General features: G+C 40.2%; 1 protein-coding gene across 9 annotated transcripts in view; it reads right to left on the reverse strand.

The window, feature by feature from the left end:
* The window catches only part of GOLGA4 (golgin A4), a 127,473-nt gene that overhangs the window by 48,869 nt on the left and 64,579 nt on the right, over nt 1–14,025 (reverse strand). For all 9 annotated transcript variants that reach the window (XM_043595765.1, XM_043595768.1, XM_043595769.1 and 6 more), the window contains 3 exons: nt 7,300–7,478; nt 4,903–5,031; nt 1,185–1,340 (listed from right to left, as the gene is read on the reverse strand). In XM_043595765.1, the coding sequence (XP_043451700.1) occupies nt 1,185–1,340; nt 4,903–5,031; nt 7,300–7,478 (464 nt within the window). The remainder of the gene's footprint in view (nt 1–1,184; nt 1,341–4,902; nt 5,032–7,299; nt 7,479–14,025) is intronic.

The following is a 14,025-nucleotide window of genomic DNA, read 5'->3' on the forward strand; positions in this document are numbered from 1 at the left end:
CCTCTCTCTCTGCCCCTCCCCCGTTCATGCTCTGTCTCTCTCTGTCCCAAAAATAAAATAAACGTTGAAAAAAAAAATAAATAAAATAAAACAGGTCATAAAAAATAAATAAATAAAACAGGTCATACATTTTATATACTACCGTGGGAAGAGCCAGAGGGCCTTAAAAATGTGCATCCGGGGACATATCTATAAATTTATTGACTATAGGACTATGTTTAACATGGGAAAACCAGGGAAAACTTAAATGTTTTATAAATAAATATTCCACAGTCCAACCATCCAGGCATGGACTATGATTGTTTGGTTTTTTAAATTTTTTTAATGTTTATTTATTTTTGAGAGAGAGAGAGAGAGAGAGAGCGCGCACGAGCTGGGGAAGGGGCAGAGACCGGGAGACACAGAACCTGAAGCAGGCTCCAGGCTCTGAGCTGTCAGCACAGAGCCTGATGCGGGGCTCGAACCCACGAACCTCGCGACATCAGGACCTGAGCGGAAGTCGGACGCGTAACCGACTGAGCCACCCAGGCGCCCCAAATGTTTGTTTATTTTGAGACACAGAGAGGGAGCAAGCAGAGGAGGGGTGGGACAGGTGGAGGGAATCCCAAGCAAGCTCCGTGCTGTCAGTGCAGAGCCCGAAGCAGGGCTCAAACCCACGAACTGCACGATCACGACCTGAGCAAAGTCGGACACTTAACCAACTGACCCACCCAGGCACCCCCAGAACTTAACTGTTTTAAAAGCAGGGCACTGGGGTGCCTATACTGTGATATAAACAGAGAATGAATTAGGTCCAGGACATAGCAGGAGATGGACACAGCACGGCAGGAAGGTGCCAGAGCAAGTGCTGCCTGCAAAGTGAGGCGACTTCCTAAAGGTCAAGGGCAAGTAAGCAACGGAACAGAGATGCCACAGAGCCTGAGCGCAGAGAATCAGAGTGAGTGGCTGACAGAAACACGGCCAGACGCAGCCAGTTAAAGGCAGAGGCAGCAGCAGCATGCAGCGAACACTAAAACCACTCCCAGGAAAAGCTCTGATTACCTAAAAATGAGGTACACGTACATGTGTATCTCACCCAGTAAAACAAAAGCTCTCGACAACTCCATATTGATTGGAGGGATAACAACAGTCTCCCCCTGCAGATAATTCCACAACTCTGGAACCGGAACATTACTCAGACTTACAGTTCTATAAGTCTCTGCTTCTTGTTGAAGGTCCCGAAGTTTATTTTCACTCTCCGTGAGGATTGCTTTCTTCTGCAGTTCTAACTCTTCCAGGGCCAAAGATTCTTGCTGTTCTTTTTCTTGGGTGATCTTCAGATATTCTGATTGACTTTTTTCCTGTGCCAAAAACAATACCACCTTAGACCCACATAAATCTTCAGCATTCCCAAGGCACTTCCACAGGAACCATGTGTTTCATTTGATCTGCACACCAGCCCCGTGAGGTAGGCAATATCATCACCTCTCTCTTCCCGTGCCCTAGTCTGCAGAAACAAAGCACTGTGGCTTTTCCAGTGTGGTCTGACCCACATTTGCCACAATTACTATTGATAGGAAAAATTTTGTTCCAGTAACCCCACTACGTCTGCTATTTTTCCACTACTTAAAAGGTTTTGCAAAACACGGCTCGATGTGAAGGGTCACGAAAGTGTCACTACCTCTTCTCTGTACTCCAGAGTTTGGTTATTTCAACTCCAGGCCGAGGAACTAGGTTGTGGGCTTATATAATTTGTGAGAAACACCTCATTAGGGAACCCTAGGTAGAAAACCGAATCAAAATCAGAAGATGACATGTGAATAATGGATTAGATCAAGGAAGCACCTGTAAGAGCCTACCTGAGCTGTTCTACCCACCCCATCAATCCTGAAAAGCTTCCTCTTTGTCCTTATTACATATCAACATTTCTATTAAAAAGTGTTTACTGTTTGGAAAAGAGAAGCTCTGGACAGCACTTTCAACATTTAGTGGCTTTGGATTCCACTGAAGAATACTTTATCCATACCTACTGCATAGGGATCATGTTGCCAGCAGCAATATTTTCAGTTCACTACACTCTGGTGAAACATTGCTTTAAGGAAAGATGCTGTGCCATGTTACAAGCAGACTGATAAGAAACTATTAGTTTCTAATCAATTTCAAAACATCACTTAAGGGGTGCCCGGGTGGCTCAGTAGTAAGTGTCTGACTCTTGATTTCGGCTCAGGTCATGATCTCATGGTTTGTGAGTTCAATCCCCACATCAGGCTCTGCAGAGCCAACCTGGGATTCTCTCTCCCTCTCCCTCTGTCCCTCCCCTGCTCATATCCTCTCTCTCCCTCTCTCAAAATAAATACATAAACTTTAAAAAAATCTATAAAGTTTTTTTTAACATTTTAAACATACTATACTGTCTAATGTAAACTACATTTTAAATGCATCTCTCTATGCCCATAAAAATAAGAGGAGGGCGCCTGGGTAGCTCGGTCAGTTGAGCATCCGACTCTTGGTTTCGGCTCAGGTCATCATCTCCAGGTGAATGAGTTTGAACCCCCCTGTCCTCCTCTGCATGGACAGCACGGAGCCTGCTTGAGATTCTCTCTCTCTCCTTCTCTCTCTGCCCCTCCCTGACTTGTTCTCTCTTTCTCTCTCAAAATAAATAAATAAACTTCACAAAAAAATAATGTAAGAGAACATTTTAGTAGCCTGTTGAACTTTGGCTAGCAACACAAAGCTAACTTCTTTGAAGAACTAGGTAGAAAGGGGAGTGGAAGGCAGGAAACGCGCCCGCGTGTGTGTGTGTGCATGCGCGCGTGTGTGCTTCACATGTATCTGCATCCTGCTCTCTCTACTCAGACTATATCTGAGTATATCAGTTCTGGAAAACAGTTTTGGTTTTTTTTAATTTTTTTTTTTTAACATTTATTTATTTTTGAGACAGAGAGAGACAGAGCATGAACGGGGGAGGGTCAGAGTGAGGGAGACACAGAATCCGAAACAGGCTCCAGGCTCTGAGCTGTCAGCACAGAGCACGACGTGGGGCTCAAACTCATGGACCGCGAGATCATGACCTGAGCCGAAGTCGGCCGCTTAACCGACTGAGCCACCCAGGTGCCCCTGGAACGCAGTTTTTAACAAGGCCAATGTTCAAGTCTCAGCGTCTCCAAAGGCCAATTACTCCAGCATGAAAACACACAGATCTTTATGACAAGAATTTTTAGAACAATTCCTGGCTTCATTTATGCCCACTTTGTTCTTAATTTTCATGCCCCTATTTTAAATTTATGCTGTCCTATTATAGTCTAAGCATTCTTGTAAACTACCTTAAATCCTTTCTGGACTAAGAGCATCTGTCTGGCTCAGTCAGTAGAGCATGCGACTCTTGATCTTGGGGTCATGAGTTCGAGGCCCACATTGGGGACAGAGTGTACTTAACAACAACAGCAGCAATAATATAATTAATTAAATAGATAGATTGGTTGATCCTCTCTGGACCAAGAAAGAATACAAGTATGTGCCCATTACGTGTTCTTTTCATGAATGCAGAGCAAACCCCTAACCTCAGCCAACAAAACTGTAAATCCATGTGCCTGTTTGCCCCAGAGATCAGAGAACTCCCTGACTCAGTTCAAAAATAACTGCTGCTGGAAATTCTCAGAGCCCCAGATCCAAATGAGAGTGAAAAAACACAAATGTGTGAAAGCAAGAAGACTAAAATTACAAATATTATTTCTCTTCCTTCTGCACTGAAAGTGTTTTTAGGGGCGCCTGGGTGGCGCAGTCGGTTAAGCGTCCGACTTCAGCCAGGTCACGATCTCGCGGCCCGTGAGTTCGAGCCCCGCGTCGGGTTCTGGGCTGATGGCTCAGAGCCTGGAGCCTGCTTCCGATTCTGTGTCTCCCTCTCTCTGACCCTCCCCCGTTCATGCTCTGTCTCTCCCTGTCTCAAAAATAAAATAAACATTAAAAAAAATTTTTTTAAATAAATAAAAGTGTTTTTAAATTATACACACTGTCTAATAGATACTAATTTCATATAAAGACAATCAAGTACATTTTTGGCATTAATACTTCTTATGGTAACTTATATAAAAGGCTTTTCACAATTTGAAAAAAAAAATTGTTATAAACCTTCAAATTATACTATTCCCAAAAACCTTATCTTTGTTTTTCTGGATATTATTTTGGTTAGTTCGGTCAGTGGTTTTTTATTTTATTTTTTTAATAAAAATCATATGTATTGAAATTTGCTACTGAAACCATTCTACTTAAAATGAAAACTACTTGGGTCATTTTCATTTTTTCTCCTTTAAAATGCATTTCATGGGGCACTTGGGTAGCTCAGTTGGTTAAGCATCAGACTCCTGATCTCAGCTCAGGTCACGATCTCACAGTTTATGAGACAAGCCCCGCTAACAGTGCGGAGTCTGCTTGGAATTCTCTCTCTCCCTCCCTCTGTCCTTCCCGTGCATGCGCATGCACAGTGCGCTCTCTCAAAATAAATAAATAAACTTAAAATAAAATAAAAATAGAATGCATTTCAGACAAAACTTTCTGAGCTTTGAACTCTGGTACACTCAATCTGGTGAGTCTTTAGACATTCTTCCTAAGTTACACAGTCCCTGGTTCACAGCTTCAATTAGCCGACCGTCCCCTTTACTTCTCCACCATCACAGCCTACCCTACCGCCAGGGTAAGAGGGATGATACACAAACTGGCTAATGAAAGCTTGTTGGTTAATACAATTTTCACACAATGCCAAGTTAAAAAGCTGTGACAGCCTCTTTCCTGCCTACATCCTATCCTCTCTAAGCACTCAAAGGTCAAGGCCGCCAGTAGTCTGACTTCAAGCTGGAAGTTGGGGTGAGGAGAGAACTCTATAAAGCTACAAAGTTTACCTATAACAAAAACAAAACGGGTACTTACGAGAGCTATTTTCATTTGCTCCTGAAATTGCCTTTCTTGGGTCTGAAACTTCTTGGTCAGTTCCTGCTCTTTTCTGGCCAACTCCTTTTCATGAAGCTTCTGCAGTTTAGCAATTTGTTCTGAGTGTTTCTGAAGGTCAGCCAAATAGTTAAAGTGAAACTCCCAAAATATGTATTCTACAACTAAGTAACCCTTTATTACAATTTAATCAGCAAGACAACAGTATAAGAGGAAAAATCAAAACATATTTCCCACAGAAATCAAAAGTGACCAAAGTCTCAATAGTTAAAAAGAAAAGCCTACAGAGTGTATCACTCATTTGAGACAAGGACAGTTGTTGCTGCAGGAGTCATTCTTACAGGGTTGAAGCGCCATTTCCACATCTTGCAGGGATATTCCCCACCAATCGTGATGGGGAAGTGCAGGAGAGGGGAGTGAAGATGCTCTCAGAGAGGGCACTCCACTGAGGTCAAGTTGCCCTGGCTGCACCAATCTAGCTTTCCGGTAAATACGCTATTTATTAGAAAGTACTGGCCTTGTTCTTTCTGGGAGAGGAAGACTTAATCTTACAAAAAGGTCAAACCTCCCTGAATAAATCTAAAAATTTAATGTAACTGAACAAAACTACCAACAGAATGGGGGTGGAGGGGTCTGGTGGACAAAATAAACACGCAAGAATAGCCAGCACTCTTCTGAAAAATAAGCATAATAAGGGGAGGCTACCAAATAATAGAACATATTATAAAACCAGAGGAATTAGAACAGTGTAACATTGGCATATAGTCAGGAAAAGCAATGGAATAGCACAGAGAATTCAGGAAAGAGACCAATATGTAGCACAACAATTTAGGATGAAATAAAGTAGTACGTCATGTCAAAAGGGAAAACATGGATTGTAGTCGCCTGGAAACAAATTAAAGTTGGATCCCTACCTCACTCCTTACACCAAATAAATTCCAATTCGATCGAAGATTTAACAATAAAAAATGAAAGCATATACGTGCCATAAAAAAAGTAGAATTTTTAAATGATGTCAGTGAGAATGTATTTTTAAAAGCAGAACAAAAATCCAAATAGAAAAATCTCTACATGGCCAACAAAACAACAAAAGACCAATCCCAAAGCAAAAATAAGTGATAAACAAAGTCAATTAAAATGAGAGAGAGAAGAAAAAATTATTTGGATAAATGCACTGTATAGTCAAAGAACTAATTCCTACTATACGTAAAAAACTTACACAAATCAGTAAGACCAACTGTCCAAAAGGAAAATGAGTTAAAGAGTTGACCAAGCAACTCAAAGAGAAAAAACTACCAATTCCTTTTAAATATATAAAAACATGTTTATCAGGGGTGCCTGGGTGGCTCAGTCAGTTGAGCACAGAGCCTCCAGGCTCTGTGCTGAAGCATCTGACTCTTGATTTCAACTCAGGTCATGATCTCACAATTCATGAGTTCGAGCCCTGCATCAGGCTCCACACTGACAGTGAGAAGCCTGCTTGGGATTCTCTCTCCCTCTCTCTCTGACCCTCCACCACTTGCACACGTGTGCATGCCTGCTTTCTCAAAATAAAAAATGTTTACCATGCTGATAAAAAGATAAGCACATTAAAACTACAATGTCATTTTCTCTTAACTCCTCATCTTGGAAAGATAAAAAAAAAAAAAAAAAAGTAACACCATCTTTGTGAGGTAATGCATCACTTGCAAGAGTATAAAGTATCCTCTATAGAGCTTGTAGCAATTATGCAATAATTGAAAGTACACATAATCTCTGCCTATATTCCACTTCTAGGAAACTATCCTAAAGAAACATACATGTGAGCAAATACGATAAGGATATTCACTAATTGCAACAGCAGAAAATGAAAAAAAACAGAAAATGAAAAAATCAGAAGACGGATTAAATTATGAAACATTCATATGGCGAAATCCTGAGCAGTCTTTAAAACAAATGCAGCATAACAAAAACCAAAATCTCAAATGTGGCATCATTACCAACTGTCAACGATATGGAACACATTAAGCGGTGTGTATATATATGTGTATGTATATACATATATATATATATATATATACATACATACACATATATATACACACACATACACACAGAACAGTATATATAACATACTATCTTTTGTGTTAAAAAATTTAAGAGAGATTATAAAACAGCAAAGAGAAATTATATGCAGAGACTATCTCTGGAAAGTATATCCACAATGATATAAATTCTTTTCTCTATCTAAGTGGTTTTTTTCCTATATCCTGAACTCATTAAATGGTCAAGGTCTAAAACATAAATTAATTCTTCTTTACAGTCAAAAATGGTAGGAAAAGCATAAGACTTTAAGTTTCAAAACTGCTGTAGCCTGTTTCAATCTAGAATGATTCTTACTTTCATCACATCAACAACCTCCTGCTTCACCCGACTCAATTCGTTCTGTAGAATGGTGCGTTCCTCCTCCCTCGCTTTTTCAATAGCTTTTATTTGTTCATCCATTTCCGTCTTCATTTTTCTCCGTGCTTCTTCTGTTTTTTGGGCTGTACTCAAGGCTTTTTCAAGTTCCTCAAAAGCTATAAGGAAAACAGCAGAAAACAAGTATCTCAAGAAATACTATCATTGAGCTAAAGTGTTTCATGTCCAATTTATGGGAACTATGAGCAGCAGTAGCAAGACAGGTTAAAATACTCATTTTTGTTTTAAGCCAAGAGATATTTCTGAGCCGTTCCACAAAGCCGCAAGAAGTGTCCAGTTACTGAAGTCAGCTTGTCACTGAATTCTGGATTCAGATCTTAAGACTACTTACATGAACGTAAACTCAGGAGTTTGCTAAAAAATTAAATTGCTAATGGTTCCCCACACTTTCTGCCTACAAGTGTCCTTACGGATAGCAAATGCAAAGAAATGAAGACTTACTCCTCCTTCTGTATGATGTAATTTCAACTGCTTTCTTGTTTGCTATGGAGTTCTTACCTATTGTCAATAATTAGGTAATATTCTTATATACTCACAAGGACATTTTTAAGAATGGAAAAATTATTCTTTGACTGATCCTATTTTCACAAACCTCTTAACCATATAATAAAAGAGCAGAGTTTTTTGGGTTTTGTTTCACCATTTACCAGCTGAATCACATATTTAAACAATGTATAATGACATGAAACGTACCCTTTGTATAAGCTTCAAACTAGGGCCACTGACTAGAAAGAAACCTTTACTGATTCAACTGTATATAGAAAGGCACTGCTAGGGACACCTGGGTGGCTCAGTGGGGTTAAGCTTCCAACTCTTGATTTCGGCTCAGGTCATGATCTCACGGTTCATGAGGCTGAGCCCTGCGTCAGGCTCTGTGCTGACAGCATGGAGCCTGCTTGGGATTCTTTCTCTCCCCCTCTCTGCTCCTCCCTCACTTATGCGCTCCTCCTCTCGCTCTCAAAATAAATAAACTTAAAAAAAAAAAACCACCCCCCCCCCCCCCCCCCGGGCTCTACCAGCAGGGTGTCCTTGTGTGAGAGAAGAATTCAGGCCCTGCAAAAACAATCATCTAGGATACAGCAGTATTATCTTTAAGGAGGCCAATAGCTCACCCGGCTTCCAACAAAACCAGATAGGGTGGGTACAACAACTGGGTAACTTGGCACTGAAAATGTGTGCGTGTGCTTGTGTGTAGATGTATCTGTGCACAAGTATGTGTGTGCATGTGTGCACTGTGTGTGTTTCTCTTTCCTTCTACCGGCATAGTGATATGCTATCAAAATAGCAGTGGGAACTACTATTATCATCCTAGATTATTTTCTTTAGTCCTCACAGAAGACACCAGGCTCCCTTTACCACAGAGATGGACTATAAATAAAACACAAATTTTCAGGATGGGTTTTTAATGCTATCAAGAAACCTATGTCCAGAGGAGAGGCAGTTCATTAATATTTATAGTATTTTTACCCTCAGTGGTATAAGAAATGTGCAACTTTAACCTATGGCATCTCAAAAACAAAAAGCCCATTTACTAACCACAACTTGGCTTCACCTTAACAGACAGTGGTTTGGGCACAGGAATTTCATACCTGAAGACAAAATAGCTGTTCTACAGCATTTTCTTAATGGTAAGTTGCATTAGTACAAAAAAAAAAGGCATGAGAAAGGCTGTACTCTAGTAACAACTGGGAAACAAAACTTACTTCACTCAACATTTAAAAAAATAACTTCTCTAGCAACCATATATCTTGATATTTTTTTTAAAAAACCTGTTCAGGGGTGCCTGGGTGGCTCAGTCAGTTAAGCGTCCAGTTCTTGATCTCGGCTCAAGTCATGATCTCACCATTTGTGAGTTCAAGTCAGGCTCTGCATTGACAGTGCAGAACCTACTTGGAATTCTCTCTCTGTCCCTACCCCACTCACGCCCACTCTCCTTTTTCTCAAAATAAATAAATAAACTTAAAAATTTTTTTAATTAAAAAAATGTTTTAAACCTGTCCAATTTGTTCATTTTATATGCTCAATGTAAAAAACTGATGCTTTAAATTTCAAAAGGTTATTAATTAGCTGACATCCTTTTTTAAAGATTCCTGCTCATGGGGGTGCCTGGGTGGCTCCTTCGGTTAAGCGTCTGACTTCGGCTCAGGTCATGATCTCACGGTCCGTGAGTTCAAGCCCCATGTCGGGCTCTGTGCTGACAGCTCAGAGCCTGGATCCTACTTTGGATTCTGTGTCTCCCTCTCTCTCTGCCCCTCCCCTGCTCTTGCTCAGTCTCATTCTCTCTCTCTTTCTCAAAAATAAATAAAAACATTAAAAAAAAATTTTTTAAAGATTCCTGCTCTAACTTTACCGGTATTTGCCTGCAAACACCAAGATTCTCAGATATAAATATGTTGGAAAACAAAATATTCAAAGGAAAATGTTGTTTTTGTTTTCTTTAGATGTTCTTTTACTATAGTAAATGTTAGCATCAAGCATCAAGAAATATCTGTTGTTACTAACACGAAATTCGCTTCCTAATTTAAGAACCAGTTTCCTAAAGTCAAGTGATCAATTATGGGAAAGAAATTCTATAATAAAGTGCTTACTGCTCAGTTTGTGCTGATGGTTTAAATCTGGGAAAGAAAAAAAACGGAAAAAGAATTTTTTTAATGCTTGGATGTCACCAGCATCGTTTCATTAGTACTATTATTCAGCATGTCAAATAGTATCCTGGCATTTCTAAGCACTTTACAGAAATCTCTGAAATCAGGCTCTGGAAAACCTGAAGGTAGTTTTGATATTCATCCAACAAATCAAGTTTTAAATGAAAAACTTGTCCTGATTAAGCAAAATAAAACTGTATATAGGCAATACCAAGTGAATTTTCCTCATTTTCATTCTTAAAATTCCAGAATCCAGCACAGTACAAAAATAGATGTAGTGCTCTCACCTTTGGAAACAACAAAAAAATGTATGTCACAGAGTTCCTATTCAGAAATAATTTTCCAGTAATTCAGTTTTCTAACCACACTCAGTAAAATTTAGAATATTCTCTTCTATTACATTCTAATTTTAGTGTTTCATCCACTGAAATCATTTTCCTAAGTCACTCAATGATTAAAATAGGATAGATCTCGGGACGCCTGGGTGGCTCAGTCGGTTGAGCGTCCGACTTCGGCTCAGGTCACGATCTCACGGTCCGTGGGTTCGAGCCCCGTGTCGGGCTCTGGGCTGACGGCTCAGAGCCTGGAGCCTGCTTCCGATTCTGTGTCTCCCTCTCTCTCTGCCCCTCCCCCACTTACGCTCTGTCTCTCTCTGTCTCAAAAATAAATAAACATTTAAAAAAAAATTTTTTTTTTTTTAATTTTTTTTTTTTCAACGTTTATTTATTTTTGGGACAGAGAGAGACAGAGCATGAACGGGGGAGGGGCAGAGAGAGAGGGAGACACAGAATCGGAAACAGGCTCCAGGCTCTGAGCCATCAGCCCAGAGCCTGATGCGGGGCTCGAACTCCCGGACTGCGAGATCGTGACCTGGCTGAAGTCAGACGCTTAACCGACTGTGCCACCCAGGCGCCCCAAAAAAAATTTTTTTAATAAAGAAATAAATGATAGGACAGATCCGGTTCCAGAGTTCTTTTCATCTCCCACTTTCTGCTACCATGTCAGAGAACCACATAATTTTATACCTAGAAAGAAATCTTCGAAAATTTTTAATTCAACATTCTTATTCAAATGCAAAAACTAAGGCATCCAACTTTCCCCTCAGATGATAAATCAACTTGAATATATAAAGCTTGGTGCCAGAACTTTCAAATTTTATTTAAGGAATAATCCTCACCTTGCATTATTTTTAAAAACTCTAAGACTGCTGACACTGATCCAGCTCAGTTGGACAATAATGCATCTTACTAAACCAGAATTTCTGAATCGGTCAATTACCGATGGCTTCTAACTCTCAACAAAACACAGTTATGTTATACTTCTGAGAGACACACAAAAACTCAACCGTGTTCCATCTCCACTCTGCTCTATGGAAATGTTAGTAAGTATCCAGAAAAAGGGGGGGAGGGGGTTGTCATACTGCAAATCCATCCGGATTCTACCCCGTACCACCAATGAAGCCGCTTCCTGGCAAGAAGTGTGCCTCCAACAAGGAGTCCCATCATCTCAACGTTGAAGGAGACTATACTGAGAGTTTGCTTACTAACCAGAAATGTCTCACCTTCTGATCTTATTACCATCGGATGCAGAAAAGTGGTGTCCACAGCTGGTAACACTCTAAAGATGAATTTCCCACTCTTCCCAAAATGAAACTATGCTAGGATTTTAACGTGAGTACTGAAGAAGTATGTTCTGAACGTCTACATAATTTACCTTCTAGTCGCCAACAAAGGATAAGTGAGCGGGGAGAAAGAAAGCGTGCATCAGCCACTGCCGACAAGTCCTCCGCCAACATGCAAGAGTGCGCAGGAAAACCACGGTCACAGCACACGACAACGGGAAGGCGACGCACAGGCTGCTGCCACATGTTGCAAGAACACACGGTGTTCTTCCAAAGCAAAATTCAATGTATCTCAGGCACTTTGTATTCAATTTAAAAAAAAAACCAAAACTTTGAAAATGTTTCTAGGCAAAAATTTAATAAACCTTAAGAAGGGTCCTCTGTCAAAAGTAAAATGCCAGGGGAGGCCATAACTTTATCACCAGGTTCCTCGCCTTCCACTTCCGACGAGTTTCACTGACATCCACGGGGATTCCAAGAACAGACAAATGCTCGCCGGCAGTTAAATTTAAGTGAGAAAGGCTGGTCACCTATAGCTAATCAATCATCCAACCATTCACTCATCGAACATTTACTGGCTAGTAGCTAGTAGGCACTGGGTGTCAAAAAGACCCTTTTTGACGAAAAGGCGGCTGAAGGAGTAAAGGGACTGGGGAATAAACCTTGGGCGAAGCGAGGAGGAATGTAACATTTGGCACTTCACCACCTCTGCCTCTCCTCATCCTCAAACTCCTGACCAGTCGCAATAACAATTGCCAGAACGCCGAGATCGAGCTAGTGCTCCTGTTCGTGGTTCTATCCCAGAGGACGCTCTACCGAAGGGTAAGAAGGCCCATCTCTACTCCCTCTGCAGGGAATAAGCACAGATGCACAGGTGGGGAAAGGCCACCAAGCTGCAGATTAACTGTTGACCCTAAGAAGCTGATTGATACCATCAAGAGCGAATAAGTAAGCCAGCGCCTGCGTCTCTCTCCCAGCAAAAGAACTGCTGAAATTCAGGCTACTGAACAACAAAAAAAAACAGAAACAGAAACCAAAAAAAACCAGGCAATACTACAAAATGAATGAAATGCAAGTTAACAGAAAGCAATAAAGAGAATTTTGCCAGAATTCCAACCCACCGTCAAGGCTCTTTTGCGAACAAAAGCAAAAGTGTAGAGGAGCAGTTTTCAAGGTGTGGTACAAAGATCCAAGGGTCCTGAGACCCTTCCAGAGGGTTTTCCAAATACATATCTGTTTTCCAAATACAGATCTGCATAGCTGTATAACGGCAGATTTTCCTCATATATTTCAACCAAAATAACATATCACAACAGATTGAATATAGAAATAGGCAGGAAAATCCACTTATTATAAGCCAAACAATGAGATAAGAAAAAATGTAAAACAAGACCACTCTTCACACTAAATTTTGTTTTAAAAAATATTAGTAAGTTTTATAAAAGCATTTAGGCCAATATGTAACAGGTTTATAATTGGTATTTTTAAATGAACTAAGGAATGTTTTCATTTCCTAGTCTGAATTTCTAATACAGCAAATATCGTTACACGTGACCCACATAAACAAAAGCTCTTTGGCATCCTCAGTAAGTTTTAACAGTTTAAAGAGGTTCCCGAGATGAAGAAAGTTTGAAAACCACTTGTCTAGAGCTTATGTAGAAGAGAATAATACTACCACCCAGTGGTATGAACCAGACAGTACAACACACATACAACCTGGGGCCTTCAGAAATGTCAGATCACCTTTGCAATGGAAATTTACTCTTTAAGCCACTTTCCAAAATACATAACAAGGTTCGCTCTACAGACGGACCGTGCCCTGACTTTGAAAAATTTTTTTCATTTTACAGATCCATCCAAATGTTCATGCAATCCTTACATCAACCATGCAACTTATCTATACCTTGAAAACACCAGGCTAATCTTGAAAAATGTAACTAAAGGCAAGTAAAATTAATTAAATCAAAAATATGATTGACGGTCAGGGGTACTGTAACAGCACTGTGTGAGAACAGATGGGGAGCTACACTTGTGAGCACAGCATAACATATAGTTTTGTCCAATCATTAGGTCATACATCTGAAACTGATGTAATATTGTGCGTCAACCACACTCAGATAAAAAAGAAGGAATGAAACTATGATTCTGTAGCAAAGAAATGTGTTCCCGATGCTTTCCAGTAACCGTGACATTGCCAGGGACATACGTGCAAGATGACAAGACTACGGAAATATGAGGATGCACAGCTACTGCTGTAGAAATACATCAAGTACCATGAATATACGGCTATTAAATAAACCACCTATAATGAATGAAAATCTAATTCCATTTAAAATAATAAATTTTTCCGTCAGGTATACATTTAGTGCCAAAATAGGT

This window comes from Prionailurus bengalensis, chromosome C2 (assembly GCF_016509475.1).
Source record: "Prionailurus bengalensis isolate Pbe53 chromosome C2, Fcat_Pben_1.1_paternal_pri, whole genome shotgun sequence".
Lineage (NCBI taxonomy): Eukaryota > Metazoa > Chordata > Mammalia > Carnivora > Felidae > Prionailurus > Prionailurus bengalensis.